Source organism: Archocentrus centrarchus, unplaced genomic scaffold (assembly GCF_007364275.1).
Source record: "Archocentrus centrarchus isolate MPI-CPG fArcCen1 unplaced genomic scaffold, fArcCen1 scaffold_24_ctg1, whole genome shotgun sequence".
Taxonomy (NCBI): domain Eukaryota; kingdom Metazoa; phylum Chordata; class Actinopteri; order Cichliformes; family Cichlidae; genus Archocentrus; species Archocentrus centrarchus.
In genome coordinates, this window is record NW_022060254.1 from 1,893,875 (window position 1) to 1,916,186 (window position 22,312).

The 22,312-nt window shown below is 40.6% G+C and overlaps 1 protein-coding gene across 3 annotated transcripts in view; it reads left to right on the forward strand.

The window, feature by feature from the left end:
* Positions 1 to 22,312, forward strand: part of lrch4 (leucine-rich repeats and calponin homology (CH) domain containing 4) — a 48,497-nt gene that overhangs the window by 6,405 nt on the left and 19,780 nt on the right. For all 3 annotated transcript variants that reach the window (XM_030723250.1, XM_030723248.1, XM_030723249.1), the window contains exons 2-4: positions 20,193 to 20,337; positions 21,625 to 21,754; positions 21,993 to 22,098. In XM_030723250.1, coding sequence (XP_030579110.1) covers positions 20,193 to 20,337; positions 21,625 to 21,754; positions 21,993 to 22,098 — 381 coding nt within the window. The remainder of the gene's footprint in view (positions 1 to 20,192; positions 20,338 to 21,624; positions 21,755 to 21,992; positions 22,099 to 22,312) is intronic.

Genomic DNA, 22,312 nt, shown 5'->3' on the forward strand with positions numbered 1-22,312 from the left:
AAATATGTTGTATCTTTAAAGAAAGAATGAGCTGCCTAGTTAGCTTGAAATGTACTGTAGTAAAGAACACATCTACAGTCAGATATGGTGGTGGTAGTGTGATGGTCTTGGGCTGCTTTCCCTACTTTCAGGGCTTTCAAATTGTTTTGGAGTAGCAGGGGGGCATGCCAAAGTAGCAGGCACCTTATCACCCAGATTGAAGCCATGACGGCAGCAGATGATATGAATAGTCACATGGCAGTCGTGAACCAATCAAATGGCTCAGATTGAAAGAACATAAATATTGCCACGTGAGTCCACATGGCGCTGGAAATGGAGACAGCGGACGGCGCAAAAAATTTTTTTTTTAGGAAAATTACAAAGTAGACGGCACAGAGTGGTGGAGTAGGTGGAAAATGCGCCTGCTGCCGCCATAATTTGAAAGCCCTGTACTTTAGGACCTGGATGACTTGCTGTAATTGATGGAATCATGAATTCGGCTCTGTACCTGAAGATCATGAAGTAGAATGTCCACCTATCACTTTGTGCTCTGAAGCTCAAGCACACTTTGGTTACAGTGAAAGACCTGGTGCAGTTCTACTTTATTTTACAGTGACAGTGATTGGAAATGCACCAGCATGCCCACCTCTGAATGGCTAACCCCCCCCCCCAAAAAAAAAAACAAAACAAAACAAAACAAAAAAACAAAACCAAAAAACCAAAAAACAAAAACCCAAAATGAAGGTTTTGGAGCAGCCTAGTCAAGGCCCGGACTTAAATCTGACTGAGCTGCTTTGACATGACCATAAACAGTCTGTTCATGCTTGAAAACCCACCAGTGTGACTGAATTAAAGCAGTTTGGCAAAGATGAGTGGAACAAAACTCCTCCCCAGTGATGTGAAAGACTCATTGCCAGTTAACGCAAATGCTTGATTGCACAGCAAGTTATTAGGTTTAGGGGGCAGTTATATTTTTCACATAGGGCCAAGTAGGTTTGGATAGCCTTTTTCCCTAAATAAATGAAATTATAAGTTAAAAAGTGCATTTTGTATTTACTTGAGCTATGTTTGTCTAATATCAAATTTAGTTTGATCTGAAACATTGAAGTGTGACAAATATATGCAAAGAAATCAGGAAGGGGCACATTTTTTTTCCACGGCACTGTACTTATGGTTGTGCTTGTGTGTGAATGCAGGCTAACATATGGCTTCTAGCCTTCTTCGTCACTTGTTTACATCTGCCAGAGAGAAGGAGAGAGAGGGAGAGAGAGAGGGAGAAAAGAGAGAGATTTTATTTCCTTTACTCTGCGGATGTGGGCCGCATGTTCACTCAGTCTTTACTTCTACTTTACTGTTTGTGAATCTCACAGCTTTGCCTTTCTGACTGCCCCACAATTTCTGTTGGCCTGGCAACATGTTTCTGTCCAGCTGTCATGGTGGTTTTTTTGTTTGTTTGTTTTTTTTTTGTTTGTTTTTTGCTTGTGGGTGTGTGTGTGTGTGTGTGTGTGTTTTTTTTTTTTTGAGAGTTATGTTATAAACATCACAATACATAAAATGCCTGATGGATGGATGAACCAACAACTAGTTTGCTCAAAGAAGATATTCATGGGAAAACTGGAAGGAGTCTCTCATGAACTGATAAGACTAGACAAATAGTTGGTGTGAGCCAGGGAATCTCATTATGAAAGAAGTCATTCTGGTGCACAGGGCAGCCTGATGACCTTCATGCATTGCTGCATGAATGAAGCTTCAGTATGCTTTTTTTTAATGGTCTATTTTACAGTATTTTAGTAGCAAGTTTCTCCATATACATCTCTGTGGTTAAAACATGTTATTTTTTTTCCCTCTTTGATCCAGCAGCTGGTGGGAAGGGAGAATCTCTCTTCAGTCCCAGGGGTTGTAACCAGAGAAGACTCTGTAGGACAACATTGCCAGTCTGCTAGCAAACAGTGCCATACATAGTCTGGGTCTGGAGCCTGTGTGTGTGTGTGTGTGTCTAGTTAGAACTTTATAGTTCTCTTAGCCATTATTCGTTGGTGCATAGCATGTTGTCACGCAACTGAAAATCAGCAGTGAGATTAGTGGTATGATGATCTCTTTGTACAACCAGCTGGGTAAGGGATTTGTAAATGGGACAGCTCAACAGAAAAAGCAGTTAGGTTTAAGGATGTTAAGGTTTCATAGAGGTTAAAGATTTGATAGGTGGGGAAACCCTAAGATCAAGTGTAGCAGTGTTCCATTGGGAAGTTATTCCATCCATCCATCCATCCATTCACTTCCGCACATCCTGTTAAGGGTCGCGGGGGGGCTGGAGCCTATCCCAGCTGTCATAGGGCGAGAGGCAGGGTACACCCTGAACAGGTCGCCAGCCTGTTGCAGGGCCAACACAGAGGGACAGACAACCTTTCACACTCACATTCATGCTCTCATTCACACCTATGGGCAATTTAGGTGTGAATGAATGAGGAAGTTATTCCTATATTAAAAAAATTCAAATAATCAGTATAGTGAGTTATAGTAGATTTGTTGTCTTTGTGGACAGGAGACCTGTGCTGCTGCTACTGCGATGAGGTTTACTCCTTGTTGTGGATTTAGACAACTATATTCCAACTAGGACTGCAGCTACCGAGTATTTCCGTAATCAAGTATTCTATCGATTATTCCATTGATTAATTGAGTAATCAGATAATAAATACTTTTGTCTTATTAACAGTTTATCTGCACGTTTTAACTTCTGTAGCTTACTGCAGATTTTTGGCTGTGTGCATCAAACAGCAGTGGATAGAGCAGCTACAAAGTTCTCTTCTTCACTTGTTGATCAGGTGGTTCGATAAAGGGTTCCTCCGGCTGGTTCCCAGTAACAGTTTTAATGGTGGTTACAGGAAAATGCGCTGCAGCTTTGGACGCTAGAAACACATTTCTTTTCGCTCCACCTGAGCTCACAGTCTCGATATCGGCTCCACCTCTTTGTGCTTACTGCGTATATGCAGACTGTATGTAAAACAACTGCTGCTATTGTTCAGTGTATTAGTGTTTTTGTTTTTGAAAAACTGGGGGCTGCATGAACTTAATGATGTAATGCTTTGTATCCACACGAGCCCTCCTAAATACATTTCTGCTGCAGGTCTATTTTAGTTGCTAATCAGGGATTAAAGCATAAAAAATATTTTGAAGGAGCCCTTCAGTACCAAATGGGTGATAGCTAGTGCTAATGGCGGCACCCGCTAGCAAACTGTGATGATAGCGATCCGTTGAGCCCAGCAAGTACAACACACACACACACACACACGGGTGTAGAGAGCATTCGAGGCATGGAAAAATGTGTCAGCGACGATACTCTCTGCGTTAAAGTGTCGGTTTTTTTTCCAAATGACGGAAATCTGTCGCAGCGATGGAGACCTGCTGCTAATGTGGATGAAATGCTCCGCTTACCTGGAGACACCTGAGTGCTGCAGAGTTTAAACAAAACATCGAAGCAACAAATTTGTGTCGACGATTTCTTATAATCAAATTTTTCAAGTTACTTGAGGAATCATTGCAGCCCTAATTCCAACTATATTCTATAGTATGATGTAACGTGAGCTGTCATGGCTGCTCTACAAATTGTAACAAGTATAACAATAGTATAAAAGGTGGAATTTGACAAATTGATACTTAAGAGCTTCAACTGAAAGTGAAGATGGCTACCAAAGTCCTTCCAGAAGTAAGTCCTGTGACTTGGCTGCCATATTGAAATGTCTCTGGGCAGCTATTTTCAAATATCTAATTTAACTTTAATTTGACTGCTCACTGGGGCATATATATATTTATAGAAGCACCAGTCAAATTCAACAGATGAACCCAAACTATTTAAAATGTTTGCCTAAAATAAGCCTTTAAAGGGCCTTTATCCCTGGAATTTATACTTGTATCACTATATTTACTGTTACAGAATTCTTCCATAGATTTTAATTTCCAGAATCATTTTGCACCATAATGTCTGTACTGCAATCCATCACTTAACTCTCATACTTTTTGTATCATGCCCCACCTTGCGCGATGAAATGTTTTCACACCCCATGTGAAGCGAGGTTCGCGTATGCTAATCTAATTTCCTTGTTCAGCCGTGAGAATTAATCCGCAAATAGTAGTTTGAGAAACACTGTCTTAACCTAACAGTCATCGTGGATGGAGGCGGTGTTCAGTGTTCCTGCAGAGTCATGGGGTGGTATTTTTTATTTCCATGGCATCAGCTGGAAGGATTTCTAGATTGCAGCCCCCAAAATTAACTTGTTCATTAACTTTATATTTCGCGCCTATAAACTTTATTTATGCAAGTGAAGGTGCTGGAACATATTTTCTGCTTTTTCTAGCCCTCTTTAACTCCCATTTTATCTTCAATAGCCTTTTTTGAGCTTTTGGCATGAATTTTAATTGTAATTTATGAGCTCAGTAGGTGGTGTGGCGAGAAGGTTCTGGGATGAAAACCTGCCCAAAATTAAAAAGTTCTGAAAAAAGAATGCCTTGTTTAAATTGAGCTGTGACCATGCATCCATTTTCTTCTGCGTATCCAGTTCATGGAGACAGATGACCATTCACAGTTACATTCACACCTGTGGCCAATTTGGAATCACAAATTAATATGTATGTTTGGACCATGAGAGGAAGCCGGAGTAACAAACTCCACACATAAGCAAGCTGTTATAGGCAAAACAAATGGATACCCTTCCCAGTTGTCGATTTGAGTTGCCTCTATAAATAAATAAAAGATAAAGGGAGCACCCTTTACAGAGCTAGTAAAAGTTATATCTTTTGATAGAAGAATTTGGAATCTTAATCAGAATAGGGCAATGGATGCTGGACTCCAAGGAAAACTACACGCTCTAATGGGCAAAAAACAAACAAAAAAACTTTCAAACAGTACAGTTTGTGAGGGTATGTCAGAACAAATTAACTAATGAGATGTATTTGAATGCATTCTGAGTATGTGAAGGCTTTTCATGTGCTGTTTGAATGTGCACAAGCTGCATTATATTTGACTCTTTTGTGTGTCACACAAAATGCTTGCGTTGAGCTTATTTTTATAAGGTAACCAGTACATAAATTTACACACTACTACACTAACCACTAATAATGTAATTTCTTAAAATTGCAACTATTGTATTTTTCCAATTAATGGTTTTTTGTTTGTTTTTTTGCCACTCATGTAATCATTGCTTCTCTAATTAAAATCCTTAACCAAGTTTATGTAGAATTTTAAAACTGCTTTTACAGTATAACATATAAATTAAATAGCAGTTTGGTCTAGGAATGAAAAAAAAAAGTTTTTATGTCCTAAAGGGCCACTATAACACATATGGCCTAAACCCAGCAGCTATATCTTGGTCCTGTGTTTGGGATAGTAAATTGAGTGGTGAAATTCTGGTGATTTCTAAAATGTACTTGCTGTGGTAGCTTGTGGAAAATGGCCAGTATTATCCGCAAGGACAAATGTTATGTACAGCATACAGCAAATAAAAATGCATGATACTTTAACACAGTGGTTCTCAAACCTTCTAGTGGCCCGCCCTGCTTCAGAAGCTGAAATGTATTGAGTATTAATTATAATTTGTGTGTGTGTATAGGGTGTCTTGCCATACTCTCTGTGTCTAAAGAAGTTCAGTTATGCATGAAATGTCACATATGTGGTGATCTCCATTAATGTTGCTTTGGAGCTACTCCTGGTGTGCAGACTCTTCTGTTTTTTTATTGTCCTCCCGCACCTAATCATGCCTGATTGGCTTAACCTAATCATGACTGATAGGCTTAGCCTAATCATGTGATCATGTTGTGCTGTGTGATTGGCTGTACCTACTTGACCATCATTTAAAAAAATTAATGAAATAAAAGGGCCTCAGAAAAGTACAGACAGGTGCCTTGATCCTGTAGTTCAGGGGTCTCAAACTCAAATGTCCTGGGGGCCGCTGCTGGTTCTCAGTGGAGGGCCACTGAGAACCAGTATATATATATATATATATATATATATATATATATATATATATATATATATATATATATATATATATACAAATCAAAAGTGTTGAACTTCATTCATTATAAATTTTAGTCACCAGCAAAATGCATCTCAATGAAAACCAGACACCTAAACAAGGATAAAGAAACTAGCAGAAACAAAACCAGGCAGTGTGGTGACTTTGAAGACACCTTCTCACCAGAATCAGTCTAACCAACAACATGGTGATAAGAACCCACAGTCCAGAGAACCCAAGTGGCCTCAACCTACATCAAAGGCCAAGAAGCAGTGGACACCTATGTGCGTGTGTGTGAGGCAGAAACATGCAGAAAGGTTTCCACCAGTGCCTGGGACTCTAGCCAAGGCCTAACAGAGGCTAGAGAGGACAACCCGTCCCAACCAGGTGGCACGGGCACCCGGAAAGAGAAGCCCACAGCACCGCATGAGCCGAGGGACAGTAAACTGACCCAAAGCCCAGGAAAGATACCAGCCAGCACAACTAGGGCACCCGGGCACAGCCCCAATGGCACAGGACGACCACACCCACAGGCGTGCCGAGGCCCCCCACACCCACCACCCCCACTGTCTCCCGACAGCACAAAAGGCACCCACCCTGGCCCAGAAAGCCAGGGGCAGGGCATCGGGCCCGCAGGGAGGACCATGGGCCCACACCACACGGGCCAACACAGCATGGTGGTGAGGTCAGGCAGATAAAGGAAAAGGGGAAGGGGAAAGAGGGAGCCATCTGCTCTCACCCATCCCCCAGACACACCGCCCCCAATAATTGACGATCATTGACTGAAATGGAGAAAGTGGGGATTCCCCAACTGACCTAGGTCACTGAACAGCTGGCAGTAACTACATAGTGAGAAATGGGAGAATCCCAAATTTCTGGATAAAGAGCCAGACTATTTATAGTAACATACAGTAACACCAGTTCTACTAATCAGTTGGCATCGAAGCTTAGTCTGTGATGCCAACTTCTGTGTGTGTGTGTGTGTGTGTGTGTGTGTGTGTGTTTGTGTACATACATCATTTTATTTCTCAGCAGATTATGTTGTATGGGTTCATTATATAGTAATATCCCTTTACACAAGTAAAATATGATGTGAATACCTTGTGAAGTATTATATCTGGCTTATTGTTATAGCTTTTATAAGTAGAAAGGCATGTAGTATACACCATTGTACAAGAGTACAGTATGTACTTTCTCTAATTTGTTTACCATAGAAATTATTTTTGTCTGTTATAGGATGTAGTTACCAAAAAGTATTTGTAGAAATGTTACAGATAACTAGGGCCGGGACTCGATTAAAAAAAATTAATCTAATTAATTAGAAGCTTTGTAATTAATTAATCGAAATTAATCGCATTTTAATCGCATTTCAGTGTTAAACATCAGAAATATTAATTTAAGTTTGGTTGATGAATGAATCAATATACATAGGCTTACACTTCAAAATCTTTTTTATTTTTCCACCAGTCTACTACACAGACCAATGAAGGGTGGAAGTGCTCCTGTGATAAGCAAACTCAACATTTTTGTTTGTACTTCCATCTGGAAGTTTCTTGTATTTAAATTTCCCATCCACCAGCGTAGTCTCTTCCATCATCTCCATAGCTGTGTCCAAATTCAGGGGTGGCATCCTTCGAAGGACCCAGCCCACATAGACCGCAAAGGCCGGTTGTGTAACTTCCACTCAGTGGCGAAAACCAGCGGGAGGTTGAAAATGACGTGACAACAGTCGGGCGTTCTCTCCGGCTAAAGCAAACCTCGATAGTCCGGCCAGCTGACAGCTAGCGAGGCGAGCTGCTGGTAGAGCAGCGGTAACGGACAGCTCCGAAAACAGCGGAGCACTTTTTGCAAATAAGCGATATGAATTTGCACCCAGCTCATCACGCTTATCACGTTGTGCGTTGATATAATCTGTATGCCTGGACTCCTGCAGTGAGAAACGTTCCACGGTGCAAAGTGTGATTAAAATGCATTAAATTTTTTAATTCGTTATTTTCCCCGTAATTAATTAATCGTAATTAACGCGTTAAAGTCCCACCCCTAATAATAACAGAATATCAATCTCTTACAGCATGCTTAAAATGGATTTGATTTAATGAGTTTTGTTAATGTTGAAAACAAATTTTTTGCCGGAATATGTCTTATATTTGGATAAAAGTTTAGGGCAAGGCCTCCAAATTAGGGTAAATTGGTTTTGCAGAAGATAATAAGGCATCTGCCGAAGGGGTTTATATTATGAAATGGGGCTGTAATGTTATCCTGACTTCTATATTTATTTTATATATTAAATAATTATGGGAGGATATCCCCATCAGTCATGGGTGTTATCAGTCACCAGGAAGAATCAAGCACCTATGATGTATTGTACTTAAATAAGCTGCATATGATTGCAATCTTTAAAAGATTAAATCATATTCTTTCACTTAAGTTTTACACAATTTTCACCTAGTGCACCTGCAGTGAGAAGTTTGAGAACCATTGCCTTAACACATTTTTTGTTGATTGTTGATTTATCACATTTCCATAACTAGAAACTAGAAAAAAACTATAGTTTGTGTACCTGGGTAATCTGGCCAAATAAAGCCTGTGTGTTGGAAACACCTGTTTTTTTCCTGAGTCTCTTTCAATCTAAATCGTTATCAAAGAATTATTTCTAACCTAATTGAACATTCATCTCAAATTAACTGACTTTATTGTAAATCTAACCCAGTATCTAAAACTACAGGAAACTGCATAAATGCTGCATTTTTGATTTTGTGGTATAACTGTGGTTTTTTTTTTTTTTTTAGTATGCATGCCATTGCCATGATTGGAACAGTTTTACAGTTGTCATTTTATACTGCTCAGAGGTAGTATAAAGTTGAGGTATAATTTTTGCACTCATATTTATTATAGTCTATTTGTTTGATTTCTTTCATGCCCATCATGCATTGTGCTGCATACATGACTAATTATACCTATAAAGTATTTTTTTGCCTCAATGTGAGTCTTATTTTCTGTGTTTGGTCAGTGTGCTGAGCGAGTGTCTTCTGCCTTTTGCATGGGCACACTGAGCTTTGCATATAGAGCTAAAGCAAAACCTGCAGTCTGTATGACTGAAAGAGAAAGAAGAGAGGAGCTAGATAGAAACAAAGGTCAAAGAGGAATCTGTGTAAGAGGATGGAGACAAACTCAAGACTTAATTTGAAGAAGAAGAAAGAGCTTTATTTGTCACATACATTTACATGCAGTGAAATTCATTCTCTGCATTTAACCCATCACACACATGGAGTATGTAGTACACACAGCACAGCATGGCGCAGCCAAAGGGCGCCCGGGGAGCAACCTGGGGGGGTGGGCTTGCTCAGGGACCCACAGTGATGCCAGCCCGAGGATTTGAACCAGGGTCCTCTCAGTGATGAACCCTCTTCTTCTCCCCTAGGCCACCACTCCAGGATTTGCATAGAAATCAGAAAAAAGATACTCCATATCATCGTGTATATTTGTCTACTACACTCTCACCAACTACCTGTGCAAGCATGGGGAAAACAAGTGGAAGTTCATGCAAGCAAGTGGACTTATGTTTCCATTAGTACCTACTCAGCTCGGCTCAACTTGACTCAGCACAGTTTGTAGGCATTTCTATTAGGTCCTGGTACCAGGTACTTTTTTAGTACCCACTCAGCCGGGGTGTTCCAAGTGATCCGAGGTGATCTGAAAATGTGACTTTAGTCATGAGGGTGACTCCTTCACCAAAATCAACCGTGCTATTTTTAAAACCCAACAGCAAGAAAATGGAAGCACGCCAACCACTGGGAGGCTCTGCCAAATGCCCAGACCAACGGTTTGCAGTGTTAGTTTTGCAGCAAGAGAGCCGTCTGAAACGTGCATACAGCATACACATTTTAATACTTAAGAGTGATAACCTTCATCCATTAAAACATTGTACAGGGGACTTATGCATGATGATGATAGTAAACTGGCCTTAGCTATGTTAGCTTGCTTCTATCTCATCCATTGTTGTGTTGTGTTTTAAGTCATGCAAATTACGTCAAGAGACTGCTGCCTGTGTTGCTATATCGACTCCACCCACAATGATGTGGTACGCAATTGTAATGGAAACAAAACAAGACCGTGGTGAGTCGAGTAAATGCGGCAATAGTGTAGCAGTTCACACATTCACCTCACAAGTGAAAGATCCCTGATTTGATCCTAGGAGGAGTAACAAAATCCCTTTTGAGTTGTGCCAGGAAGAGTATCGTGTGTGTGTGTGTGTGTGTGTGTGTGTGTGTGTGTGTGTGTGTGTGTGTGTGTGTGTTAAATAAATACTTGTGAATAAGAGTAGCTGAAATGAGCTTTTATTGCAATTTTTGATTTCCAGTGATTACTAGAATGATTTTTGCTTTCTGTTTTTCATATAAATTAAACACTCCTTAAAATCATAATTTCTTGCCATATGACCCAGGATCCCTGACCACTTTCACCTTTTTTCACCCCCTATTTATTTATTGATTTGTTTTTCATTTGAATTATATTTAAAGTTTAAGGCAATCCCCTGTAAAAAGACATGTTTTCAAATTCAATACTTGCGTGATGTTTAAGATAATAAAATAAAATGATCCTTTTTAAATAATTAACCAAAATCAATGCGATTCAGATTTTAGCAATAATCGAGCATAGTTATTTTCATTAAAAGGAACATTACTGCATTTTGTGAAACTACATTATTTACTATTAGAAGAACTTAGTCATTTTAGTAGTCACGTGCACAGTGTCATGGAAAGTCAGATATACCCATTGTAGTCCTATTTCCATGTTTTTATCTTGTCAAAGCTGAGTCACCTGGGCTTTGGTTTGGGTAGTCTGTGTACAGCTGGCAGCCATACATGTCCCATGAGATGCAGCACACACCAGGCAGACATTTGTTTGTTTGTTTTGTTTTTTTTCTGTTTCCTCCCCTTCCTTTACCCAGAGAAGAGCTGAAACGGGTTCTCTATATATCCCTTTAGTGGGCCAGCCAGATTGGATCCTGGCCGGATGGTACTTGGCTGGTGGCAGTATGTTTGACCTCGACTGACTGCTCTATCTACAAGTAGTTGGTGTTTTGTCCAGTGGTGTTACTGCCAATTCCTTTTGGGGGCCCTGCTCATGTATTAAGTCATGTGCCTGTTCATCTTAGCCGGTGTGATGCCTGACAGGCACTTCCATGGTGTACTGAGGCAGGCTATTATCTCTTTGGTGGGTCCTTGGGGATCGGGACTGTCCAGCCTTTGGTCAGCTATTCTGGTTGTGTCTTATCCATCAGCAACTGGTTCATTTGTGCTGCCAGGCATCCATGGAGTGCAGTCAACTTCTTTAGCCAGTAGGTGTGAATCCATGTCAGGGCCCTGTGCTGTCCAGCTCTTCATATGTGAGATGCTTTCTTGAATGTCTGCCACTGTGATGGTTACTGGAGCCTGTTCAGGGTGGTTGCTGTGGTCTGCTCTTAGATCCACTAGCCACTGAGCATTGGTGTTATCTGTTGCATCCTTTTCCCATATGCTCTTCCAGTATTATCATCTCTAGCCTTGATGGTGGGTAGGATGGTGCTGTTCTCATATACTGAGAGTACACCTTGATTGCTTCAGTGGAGAATATCTGGTTTATTCCCCTGACTTCTATCTCTTTGGTATAACTCTTGAAGCAGTTACCCAAGGCTGTGAGTCTTTACTTGGCAGTTTCTAAGTCCTCAGGTATGGATAGCTTGTATTTCTTAGGCACACCTTTCTGAACCTCTCATAGCTGGCTAACTTTCCTGCGTGCTGCCTTGAGCTTACCCTCTAGTCTTCTTCTCCATGGAGGGTACTGCTTCTTGTGGCTGTTCATCTTATAGCCAAGCATCTCAACTATCACTGCTGCCGTGGTATCCATCAGCTGGTTGTTTCAGTGATGGTTGAAGTAGGGATTATCTGTAATGCTGCATTCATATCTTCTAGTAGACTTTCAGAGAGTGCTTCACATAGGGCCATGGGGAGGGTCCAGGTTTCCAGCTTAGCCATGATCTTATCTTTCAGGTCAGCTGCTCTGGCACTGAGTTTACCAGTTGTTCTTGGGGCTTGGTACCCAGTCTCGGAGTGTGACCCGATGTCCTGGCTCCCCCTTGCCATAGCATTTGTGTTGTACCTTGTCAATCTCTAATTGCGATAGCAGTTGCTTCTTGCAGATGTTGGAACCCTGAGCTACTAGTTGTTTTGATGTTGGGTGTTGACGAATCCATAGGTCCTACATAGGGATGTGTGCGAATAGACAAGTAATTGTCACTATTGTCACTAGTCTGTACCAGAGGTACTAGTGGGTTAGCCTAATTAAGATTCTAATTGATGCCCAGTGCCATAAATGGTCATCTTAAATGTTATGCAGCCATCTTGCTACCAGATAGAGCTGCAGCCCTGACATTGCTATAGAAAAATGCCATAACTCTGTTAATCTGTTAATATTGTTAGTTATTTTTTAAGTTTTACAACGTAACCTGAGGCGCACCTCCTGTCATTTCCTTGCATGCGTTTTTTGACTACTTCCCCCAAGTTTGTACAAAGAAGTGAAAAAACTAGAGGGAAAAATGTGTTTGTACCGGTCAAAAAAACTGACCACAGCAAAGACCCAGGGGGGAAAACAGTCCCAGCATTTTGTGTTTCTGTCCGCCAGCACCGCATGTAAAACAGCAGGACACGACCGAGAGATAATTAACACGCGCAGTGCACCTGCACTAGCATAAAAGCCGTCGTAGCTCCACAAAGACCCAGCGCTGATGTCTGAACCAGGTGTAAGCTGGAGGAGGTGGCAGGTGGCTGGGAGAGAGGGAGGTCTGGGCTTCACTGCTCAGGCTTCAGCCCCCCAGGCCTGGCCTTGGATAAGCAGAAGAAAATGGATGGATGGATGTTTGTATTGTTTTGATGCGTGTCATGAATTGTAGAACAACGAACATCGTTCATAATGGACGGCACAATGTGCCACACTTTTAATTTATTTGTTTTTCCGATGTTATTTTCTCATACTTTAATGATGCATAAACATCATTTGCATTTTCATATAATTTATTTTGTTGTTGTCTGTTTGGAGTATCATGTGCAGTGTTCATAATGCATGATGTACGGATTCACACAGTTAAGTAGCATTTCAGTTTGCCAGGAGGGCACTGACAATATTTGATTTCAATCAATTTGATCAATAAGAAAAGTCATGTTTAATTTTTCTATTAATCAAATTGATCTCAGTGGATAATTGACAACGGTGATCGGTTTACAAACAGAACTGCTAATTATTTGGCTGCTATGAAAAGCTGTAATCAAACATATTGCTGGTTAAGATCAGAACATGAGCATATCCAAATGTCTTGCTATGATCTGAATGGCAGCTTGGCACATCTCAGGACTTACAGAAAGGTTTAGATTTTTACTTAATAAAAGCATACAGGTTCTCTCTACTCTCTCACATAAGTACTGACTGTGTGTTTAGCTTCTCTCTATGGTGCTGTTCATCAGCTTGCTATCACTAACACTGTAACAGGAATCCACACAGCCACATCCTGTCTTACAGCAGACAGAGTTGTGTTGTCATGGGCAACATTGTGAAATAAACCCAAACAGCATCGGTGCAAACGTTGTGGTCTGATGCTCTGCTGTCATTTCACAAAAAAAAAAAAAAAAAAAAGCCAGGGTGAGGGAAAGGCGTAGCTGGTAGGTACATGACGCTGAATCACAGGTATAGTAAAATTTTATAATGCCGTAGTTGCTGGCAACAACAAACATACTGGAGGATCTGATATTTTTACCAAAATGCTCTTTAACTCCCTTTAACACAGAGTGTATCATGACCACACATTTGCGCAAGCACACTTTGCATTACCATAATTACAGTACTGTTTGTCCTATTGGAAAAATTCTAATGATTTCTAAAAGCTGAGAAATTGCGCTTCACAGCCAACATTATGGTTATTATGGTAATGTCACTCGCGCTGTTACAGGAAGCCCACAGATCCGCTCCTTCATTCACACACACACACACACACACACACACACACACACACACACACACACACACACACACACACACACACAGTGTAGAGGGTGGTGGAGGCATGGATGAATGGCACTATTTTTCAAACCTGTCGGTGCAGACAGGTTCAGTGTTAAAGGGTTAATAGTCCTTAGATGTTCTGACATAGACGAGATGAAAGCTCGACTTTAAAACGTTAACCTACTTTTTTGTTGAACTGTTATCATATATTTCAAGTACTTTATCAAGGATGTTATGTTGCTGAATTATTGCATGTTTTTGCAAAAAAAAGTGACTTGCAGTGGTACTATGAAATCTCCCTGTCCCTCTCCCTGTTCTTCAATGCAGCCTGAACTTTCTTTAGCAAGCATTAAGTGATCTTCAAGAATAGTTTTTCGGAGGACGTTCCAAGCTCTTCTTTGGATCATGGCTACCTTTTTGTTTCATTCTGGCTCAAGATGATCCCACACTGCTTCAGTAATGCTGAGGTCTGTTCTCTGGGGAGCCAGTCAGTGACTGTTTTATCTAATCAGTTTTATTTTTACTGCACTGGCAATATGTTTGGGATCATTGTCATGCTGAAAAATGAACCCACTGCCAATATACACTTTCCTGATGGTGGCTCAAAATCTGGTGGCACCTCTCTGCATTCATAATTCCATCAGTTTCATAAATTTTCCATCAATCTATCAACATCATGCCAAGATATGGTATCCACCTTGTTGGTACAAAATATACTTATATTTATCTGAAAATGGTCAGGTGCAAGGATTGGACTAAAAATGAGTGCCTTTCCCATGTTGGAAATGTACATGTGTGTATTGATCATCGGATATCGGATAGTTGAAGGCAACAAGGAAAATGCATCTTAGATTCACTGTGATATTACATAAGATACAGTATGTAATTCACATATACTGCAGGAAACAAAGCTTAAACTAGTAATAAGTGTATAGTAGGAGTGGGGGGTATAGCCTCAAAACTGTATGACGATATTTCAAGAAAATTTACAATAATGATATTTCTGACATTGTAGAGAAAAAAATACTGAAGGTTTTATAAATGCTGCTACCTGCAAGCCTCAGTAGGCGTAAGTTAATGAGCTACAGTTTTCCAGTGAACTACTGTCATTGATGACACACACTAGCAAGCATGAATGGTCACATTTCTGTTATCTGTGATCGAGCTGAACTGCATGACGTCTGCCTTACCTGGAATAATAGTATAGAAAAAACAGCAAACCCGGAAGGCTGTGAAACTGTATCGTTCAAGTGTCTTGTTTCAACTCTTGTAAAATGAAGTGATTTTGGAACTCATAGCACAATAAAGGCTTGTCTGATTATGTTGGAGTGCTGAGCAGTGCCTCAGTGAGGCCCTGGGTTATGCAATACAAGCTAGAACATAAGAGGGCTGCTGGCTTCATTTGCCTTTTTTTTTTTTCTTTTCAAACAATGAATTTAAACCTGTTTATTTCCTGTTACCATTCTCAAGAAGTTGAGAAGAGCTCTGCCTGCCAGAGAGTTCTGTGAGGTCAGTACGTTAGAGGTGACGTAAGCCTGTAATTAGATGCAGACCTTTACTCTGACAGGAAAATCCTCCTCTTTCTGCTGAGTTTTTTAAAACCCTTCAACACTCCTTTAAGCCTCATGATCTGCTTTTGTTATTCCAGTAAATACATGTTCCCTACAATTAAAAGTTGGGAAAGCTTGCCCAGCTACTTCTAAATTACTTTAACAGAATTAGTAAGGCTGCATAATAAGATACTTTTTTAAAAGCTTGATTTTGACAGAATAGTATGTGGTGATGGATACATTGCTATGCCCTCTCGTTGTCTGCTATAGCATTTGCAGCAGTGAGCAAACTCCATCCATTGCTGAAATTGGATGATGTGGTTGAAAGCTCTGGAGAGAAGAAAAAGAAATCAGTGAACCTTAACTGACAGCACACAAACGCTGTGAATTGTGAACTTACAATTAGATTGACCATGACATCTTTTGTTAATGGCAGTCACAGGGAGATTGTATGGTTAATCTGTCTATATATTTATTTATGTATTTATTTATTTTTAGGACTCGCAGACATGCAACTTCAGCGGTCTGCTGTTTTACTGCTAAGTGGGTTTGCTGTTTTACTGCTGTGCCCAATGGCCACAGCATAATCACTGACCCATAACAGGTGTTTCCTGTTAACTGTCAGTGTCTGAGTATAGACCCAGCCTGAAAATGGTTAGGGTTGGCCAAATCAGAGCTGATGAGCAGTTCACCCTGTGGCTTTCATTACTGACACAGGAAAACATCCACAGAATACAACTGTAGTGCAGAGCAGGTGAGGTCAAAGAGAGTTTGCTATAGCTTTTGAATTTTATGCATTTTTTTTTCATGCACTGATCAATAGTTAGATTTAGCTTGCATAATACAGTGTCTTCTCTTAGCGTATTGAAAAGAAAATGTCAGAGGTACACATTAAGATGTTCATTTTACTTCAATTTAGCTATTTAAAATATATGCAAGTTAGTCATTTTTTACACACAGTACCTAATTTGAATATTTAAATATAAAATTACAGATGTTGTAAATCTATTGCAGAGTTGGAATATGCAAGAAATCAGATGATCCATTAGTTCCAGCATTTAATTATATATGATTACTTGAATTTTCCAGTAAAAATTAATAAAAATACATTACTACTATGCTTTTTCACCACAGTTAAATTAAGGCTGCAGGCATCAATATAGTAGCTAACAGCTGAAATTCTCAGCACAGTGAGCACAACACACACACACACAAGTGTAGAGAGTGGTGCAGGCTTGGGAAACGTGTCGGCAATGATACACTCGGTGTTAAAGGGTCCATCCATTCGCTTCCGCTCATCCTGTTCAGGGTCACGGATGGGCTGGAGCCTATCCCAGCTGTCATAGGGCGACCCTGAACAGGTCGCCAGCCTGTCACAGGGCTAGCACAGAGAGACAAACAACCTTTCACACTCACATTCACACCTATGGGCAATTTAGTATAGCCAATTAACCTAACCCCAAGTGCATGTCTTTGGAATGTGGGAGGAAACCAGAGTACCCGGAGGAAACCCACGCAAGCACGGGGAGAACATGCAAACTCCACAGAGAGAGAGGGAGAGGGCCAAGGTGGAATCGAACCCAGGCCTTCCAGATGGTATTCTAACTGTGAATACACTTTAACACGTGCTGCCCGTGTTAAAGGGTCCTTTTTCCAAATGAAGAAAAGAAAGAGAGGTTAAGAAAAGAAAGGAACGCTCTGCTTACATGGTGACACCTGAGCCCTGCGGAGTTTAAACAAAGCAACAAGTTTGTGTCGAGGATTTTTTTTATAATCAAATTATTTGAGTTATTCGAGGAATCGTTGCAGCCCTAATTTGAATTGAATGGGCTTCTTTTTTTTTTTTTTTCCCCCAGTTAAATTAGCATTTTTGACCCTGACTACCTGTGTTTCCTTGATACAGGAATAAAGATGGTTAAAAATAATCAAAAATAAATAGAAATTCAAAAAAATCAGGTATATTTAAACCATGTGTGGCCTTTTTTTATTTATTTATTCTTTTAACTTTTGCCACAGCTGCTTTTATTGGCAGTAGAAGGAGGCAGGAAATGGGGGAAGATAACAGGGGAAGACAGGCCGAGACTCTAACCCACGCCACCCGCACCACAACGTGGCATATACATGTGGTCGCCTGCTCCACCACTGAGCCACCCGGCCTATTTCATAATAATTTGATTATTGTGCATATAAGTGTCATGCTGACTTTCTTCTCTTCACCTCTGCTGTGCTTCAATGTACTTAAGGGAAGTGAGAAGTCACAGTGTGCCTGCCAGTTATGCAACAGAAAAGGAAATTCAGTCACATTTCACCTTAACTGAATGTGACCCGAGAACATTTCTGGAGAATTTAGAAACAAAAAGCAACATTGGAACAAGGCCAGTATGAGTCAGCTCTATGACCAAAAGGTTTCAGTTCTTATCATCTTGACATGCTGGCCGCTTAATGCTAGTCTGAAACATGGCAGGCCAGCAAGAGACATTTCACTGCTTTTCTGTTCCCATTCCATGGTGCATTCTTTTCCCATGATTCTATTGTCGAATCAGTCTAGCTTTTCTTAAAACAGTAACCAGACGTTTGGGCAGAAATTCCTCCCGGGGAAAAGGAGAGCAGAATAAGGCTGCTAGAGACATTTTAGCTTTGCAAGTAATAGTGTTGTTTTTTTAAAATTTTTTTTTATTTAAGCAAACCAAATATGGGATGGGTCTGAAATGTTTCTTAGATAAGGTTAGGGAGTGACTGAAATCATTGCAAGGTGCACACAACTGTGCAACAATTATAGCAAAGATCATAACCAGGTATTTTGGTCAGTAATAACCATTAAAACCATTATCATAGCTGAAATTTAAATGCGCCTTTTTTAAATGGGTGGGGTGGGGGTGGACCAAGGGTCATCTGGTATGGATGTGGGCCTTGACTGATGTTTGTTATTGACCACACAGCATTTTTTGTGAGGGCCCACACATCCTATACTGCTAAAAGGAGCATCAGGCAGCAGTGGATTTTTGTGCGCTGGGCAGAGTGAGAGTCAGAGAGCCACAGCCTACTGTTTCAGCAGCAGACGCAGACTGGGTGAGAGACCTGAAAACTAAACTGCAGGCAACACTTTACACAGGTTCACCCACAGAAACCTTGTGAGGTTTGAGACCATCCTGTCTGTACAATTACATTGTAGTAGAAATGATTTCCAATGGTAAAATAAAATATTGCAGGATGATTTTATTTTTTGACACAGTCATCAGACTGCGAGATTATTATCCCAACATCAGAGGCAACTAAAGATTAACAAAACAGAGGAAAAAACTAAAATCAAGTTGTAAAGTAATAAATAGCAGAACTGTATCAAGTGTATCCTGTGACTGGATATGTTATTTAGATATCTACTTTGAGCTGAGATTTGACTGGTATCCCACGCTGTCTTCAAGGTGGATGGGAACGGCCTACATAAAAGTAAATGTGGAAAGAGAAACAAGGAAGCTGCCAGCAGCCGTTATTTCTGGAAATGCTCGCCCAGTTTGGTCAAAAGTGGCTGAGAGCTGACCTTGCAGAGATTCTGTCACAGCAGTGTGGGTTTGTTGCTCAGACCTGGTGGTTAACTATACTGGTGGTTTTGGAAGTTAATGTAGATGCTGTCAAATGGCACAAAGGTGCACACAACATCAGACCAAAGTATGAATTTGACTGATGTCATCTTTGCTTTGGTTTGCAACAGTTTGAAATCAGAAATCTTGCATCACAGAATAAAGGGCAGTGCAATGATAATAAATGAGATCATGGAAACATTGGAATCGTCAGATTCAGTTAACTCATGGTAAACGGACTAGTGCTTATATAGCGCTTTTCTGCTCTGAGCACTCAAAGTGCTTGTACAACATGCTTACGTTCAGCCATTCACACCATCACTTCCATATGAAACTAAATGCTTTTAGTGTCTAACATTCACACTTTAACACTTGCGTCGGAGAGCAACTTAGGGTTCAGTATCTTGCCCAAGGATACTTTGGCATGCAGCCCGGAGCGGCCAGGAATCAAACCGCCAACCTTCCGATTAGTAGGTGACCTGCTCTACCTTCTGAGCCACAGCCACCACTCGTGTCGGCGTGAGGGTTCTTCTGCCGCTGCTGTTTTGACTGTTGTTGTTCTTTTAATCCATCTCCCAGGTTTGCTTTCCCAAAATGCCCTTGTCTTCGATTAGAACAGTTTGTTTTTAATTTCCATCCACCTCTGTTTATTTAATATTTATGTTCAAGGGCTGAAATTATCCAAACATCACTTTTCTTCCACGTATGTAAATCAGGGTTGTGGTGGGGCTGGAGCCTATCCCAGCTGTCATGCGGGTGAGCGGTGGGGTGCTCCTCCTGAAAAGTTACTTTTTTATTCCGTATTTTTGTCTTTTTTTTTCTTTTTTTTATGGCATGTTTCCATTATTTTACAGTGACATAAAAGAGGGGGGGGGGGCAGAGAGACGGGATGAAAGTAGGGACGCTGCTGTGCGCATCTGAAAAATGCCATTTACAAAATAATTAAATAAATGGGTTGCACCTGTTGGTCAAATTTTTAAACCATAAAATAATGTTTTAAGACTCTTTTATCTGCAATGAGTCAAATTTTGGTCATGTTCTAGATCTGTCAAAGAACCGCCTGTGTGAGCTGCCGGAGGAGTTGTGTCAGTTCATCTCCCTGGAGACACTGAGCCTGTACCACAATGGGATGCGTTCACTGTCCTCCAGCTTCAGCAACCTGCAGGCCCTCACCTACCTCAACCTCAGGTAACTCCTGTACAGACTACACCAAAGGGCAGGAAAATACTGATCACTACTTGTGGGTTTGTCTGGCAATTGTTTCGCAATCTAGTCAGTAGTGTGAAAAATTTAGACTTAAACCAAACAAAGGGGATCTCAGAGTCTCCAAGAGTGTGAAATTGATTATACTCTGAGATCTGGCAACTGTGATTTTTTTAATCTTTAAAATAAAGCGAGTGGTCTTGTCTAACAAATGTATGCTGAACTTGTGTATCACAGTAACAAAGCAAAAAAAATGTGAACTGATGTAAAAATAAATAATTCTTATCCATCCATTTTCTTCCACTTGTCCAATTCAGGGCCACTTATCTAGTTTATTTGGCTCTCATGCTTGGAGCTTAATGATCTGAAGTATCTAGAGCTAATGCGTAAGAAGAAACACAGAGAAATAAATGGGTCCTAAATAAAAATTTGCTGCCTTGCCTAGTCTGTCTTAGCTTTTCAAAATGCAGTCAGGTACACACGGGGCTGAGACAACAGGAAACAGGTGTATGTGTGTGTGAGGCATGCCACAGGTAGCTGTTTCCAGGTTGAGGGCTAATAATAGATTTTAAAATGAGCACAGCTTCACAGACTCCAGTTTAAGACCTCCATCTTAGCTTTGTCTTACAACACTACAGTAAGTGGGATGTTGGGGCGTGTTCAACCCAATAAAAATGCTGTGGCTTTTTTTGTTTGGTTTTTAAATATAAATTTAGGGAAAGTTTAAATCTTAATACCAGCGCTGGTGCTTCAGTACAGCAATCTACATTTAGCATTTGTATTGATAAGTTTAGTGCACAAATTGTTCATCCAGGGTATGTAAAACAATCATTGGCTGATCGCTATTTAAAATATTGATATTAGTCATTCATCACATATTGCAAAGGCAGCAGTCAGTGCTGTGCTTCCATTTCGCAGTAAGCAGGTCCACCACGCCTCTGAGGTGAGCCTGTTGTTTGAATATCGCCTTTGAAGTTTAGTGTTTGTTCATGCTGGAAGTGGAGAGGCCATCCAAATATCTTTGCATCAACAGAACCTCGGTGACTCTTTTAGCCATGTCACACTTTAATGTTACTGTTGCTAGGCAGACCATCCAGTTTGTTGTGGTTAATACAAGCAGCAAAAGTGGAGCTCACAGCAAATATATTGTTTGAGATAATGAAAATGGTTTTAATTTTTTTAATGTATTATACCTTCCACTTTGAGTGTCTTTGTATTACTCCCAGGTGAATATACCTCTTAAATGACATCACTCTTTGTGTGATTCCGCAGTCGTAATCTCCTGTCCAGTTTACCGCCGTCAGTGTTTCAGCTTCCCCTCCTGCGAGTGCTCATCATCAGTAACAACAAGCTGTCTTCACTGCCCACTTCCATATACTCCCTCACACAACTCAGACAGCTGGTATGACACAAACACACACACTCACGCCATCATCTCTGCTTGGCAGTACCTTTCTGTACTCTAGACAGAGAGACTCCAGCATCATTCTTTCAGCACAGATCATGTTCATCATCCTGTGAATCATGGTCAGAAGTCTATTGCTACACTTTAATCATTTAGATTTCTGTATTGTAACAGTCTTTTCCAGCCTTCAGTTTTAGTTCATTCATCTTGGTTTACTATATTCTCTCTTTCGCAGGATGTAAGCTGTAACGAACTGCAGCATCTGCCCGCAGAGCTCGGTCAGTTAGAGTGTCTGAGAGACTTAAACCTGAGGAGGAACCGTCTCACCACTTTGCCTGAAGGTACAAATAAGTTTAGTCTTTGAACTTTTCCCCAACATAAACCCTGTTCATCCACCTCAGCTACACCTCCCAGTCAACATACGGTACTGTCTTAGTAACCTTTAAAACTGATTCCACACAGTTTTTTATCAGTTTTCACGAGCTAGACTCGCTATAGCTAAATAATCACAATTTCTACAAAGTTGTAACTTTAGCCCTCCTATTTGAAGCACTT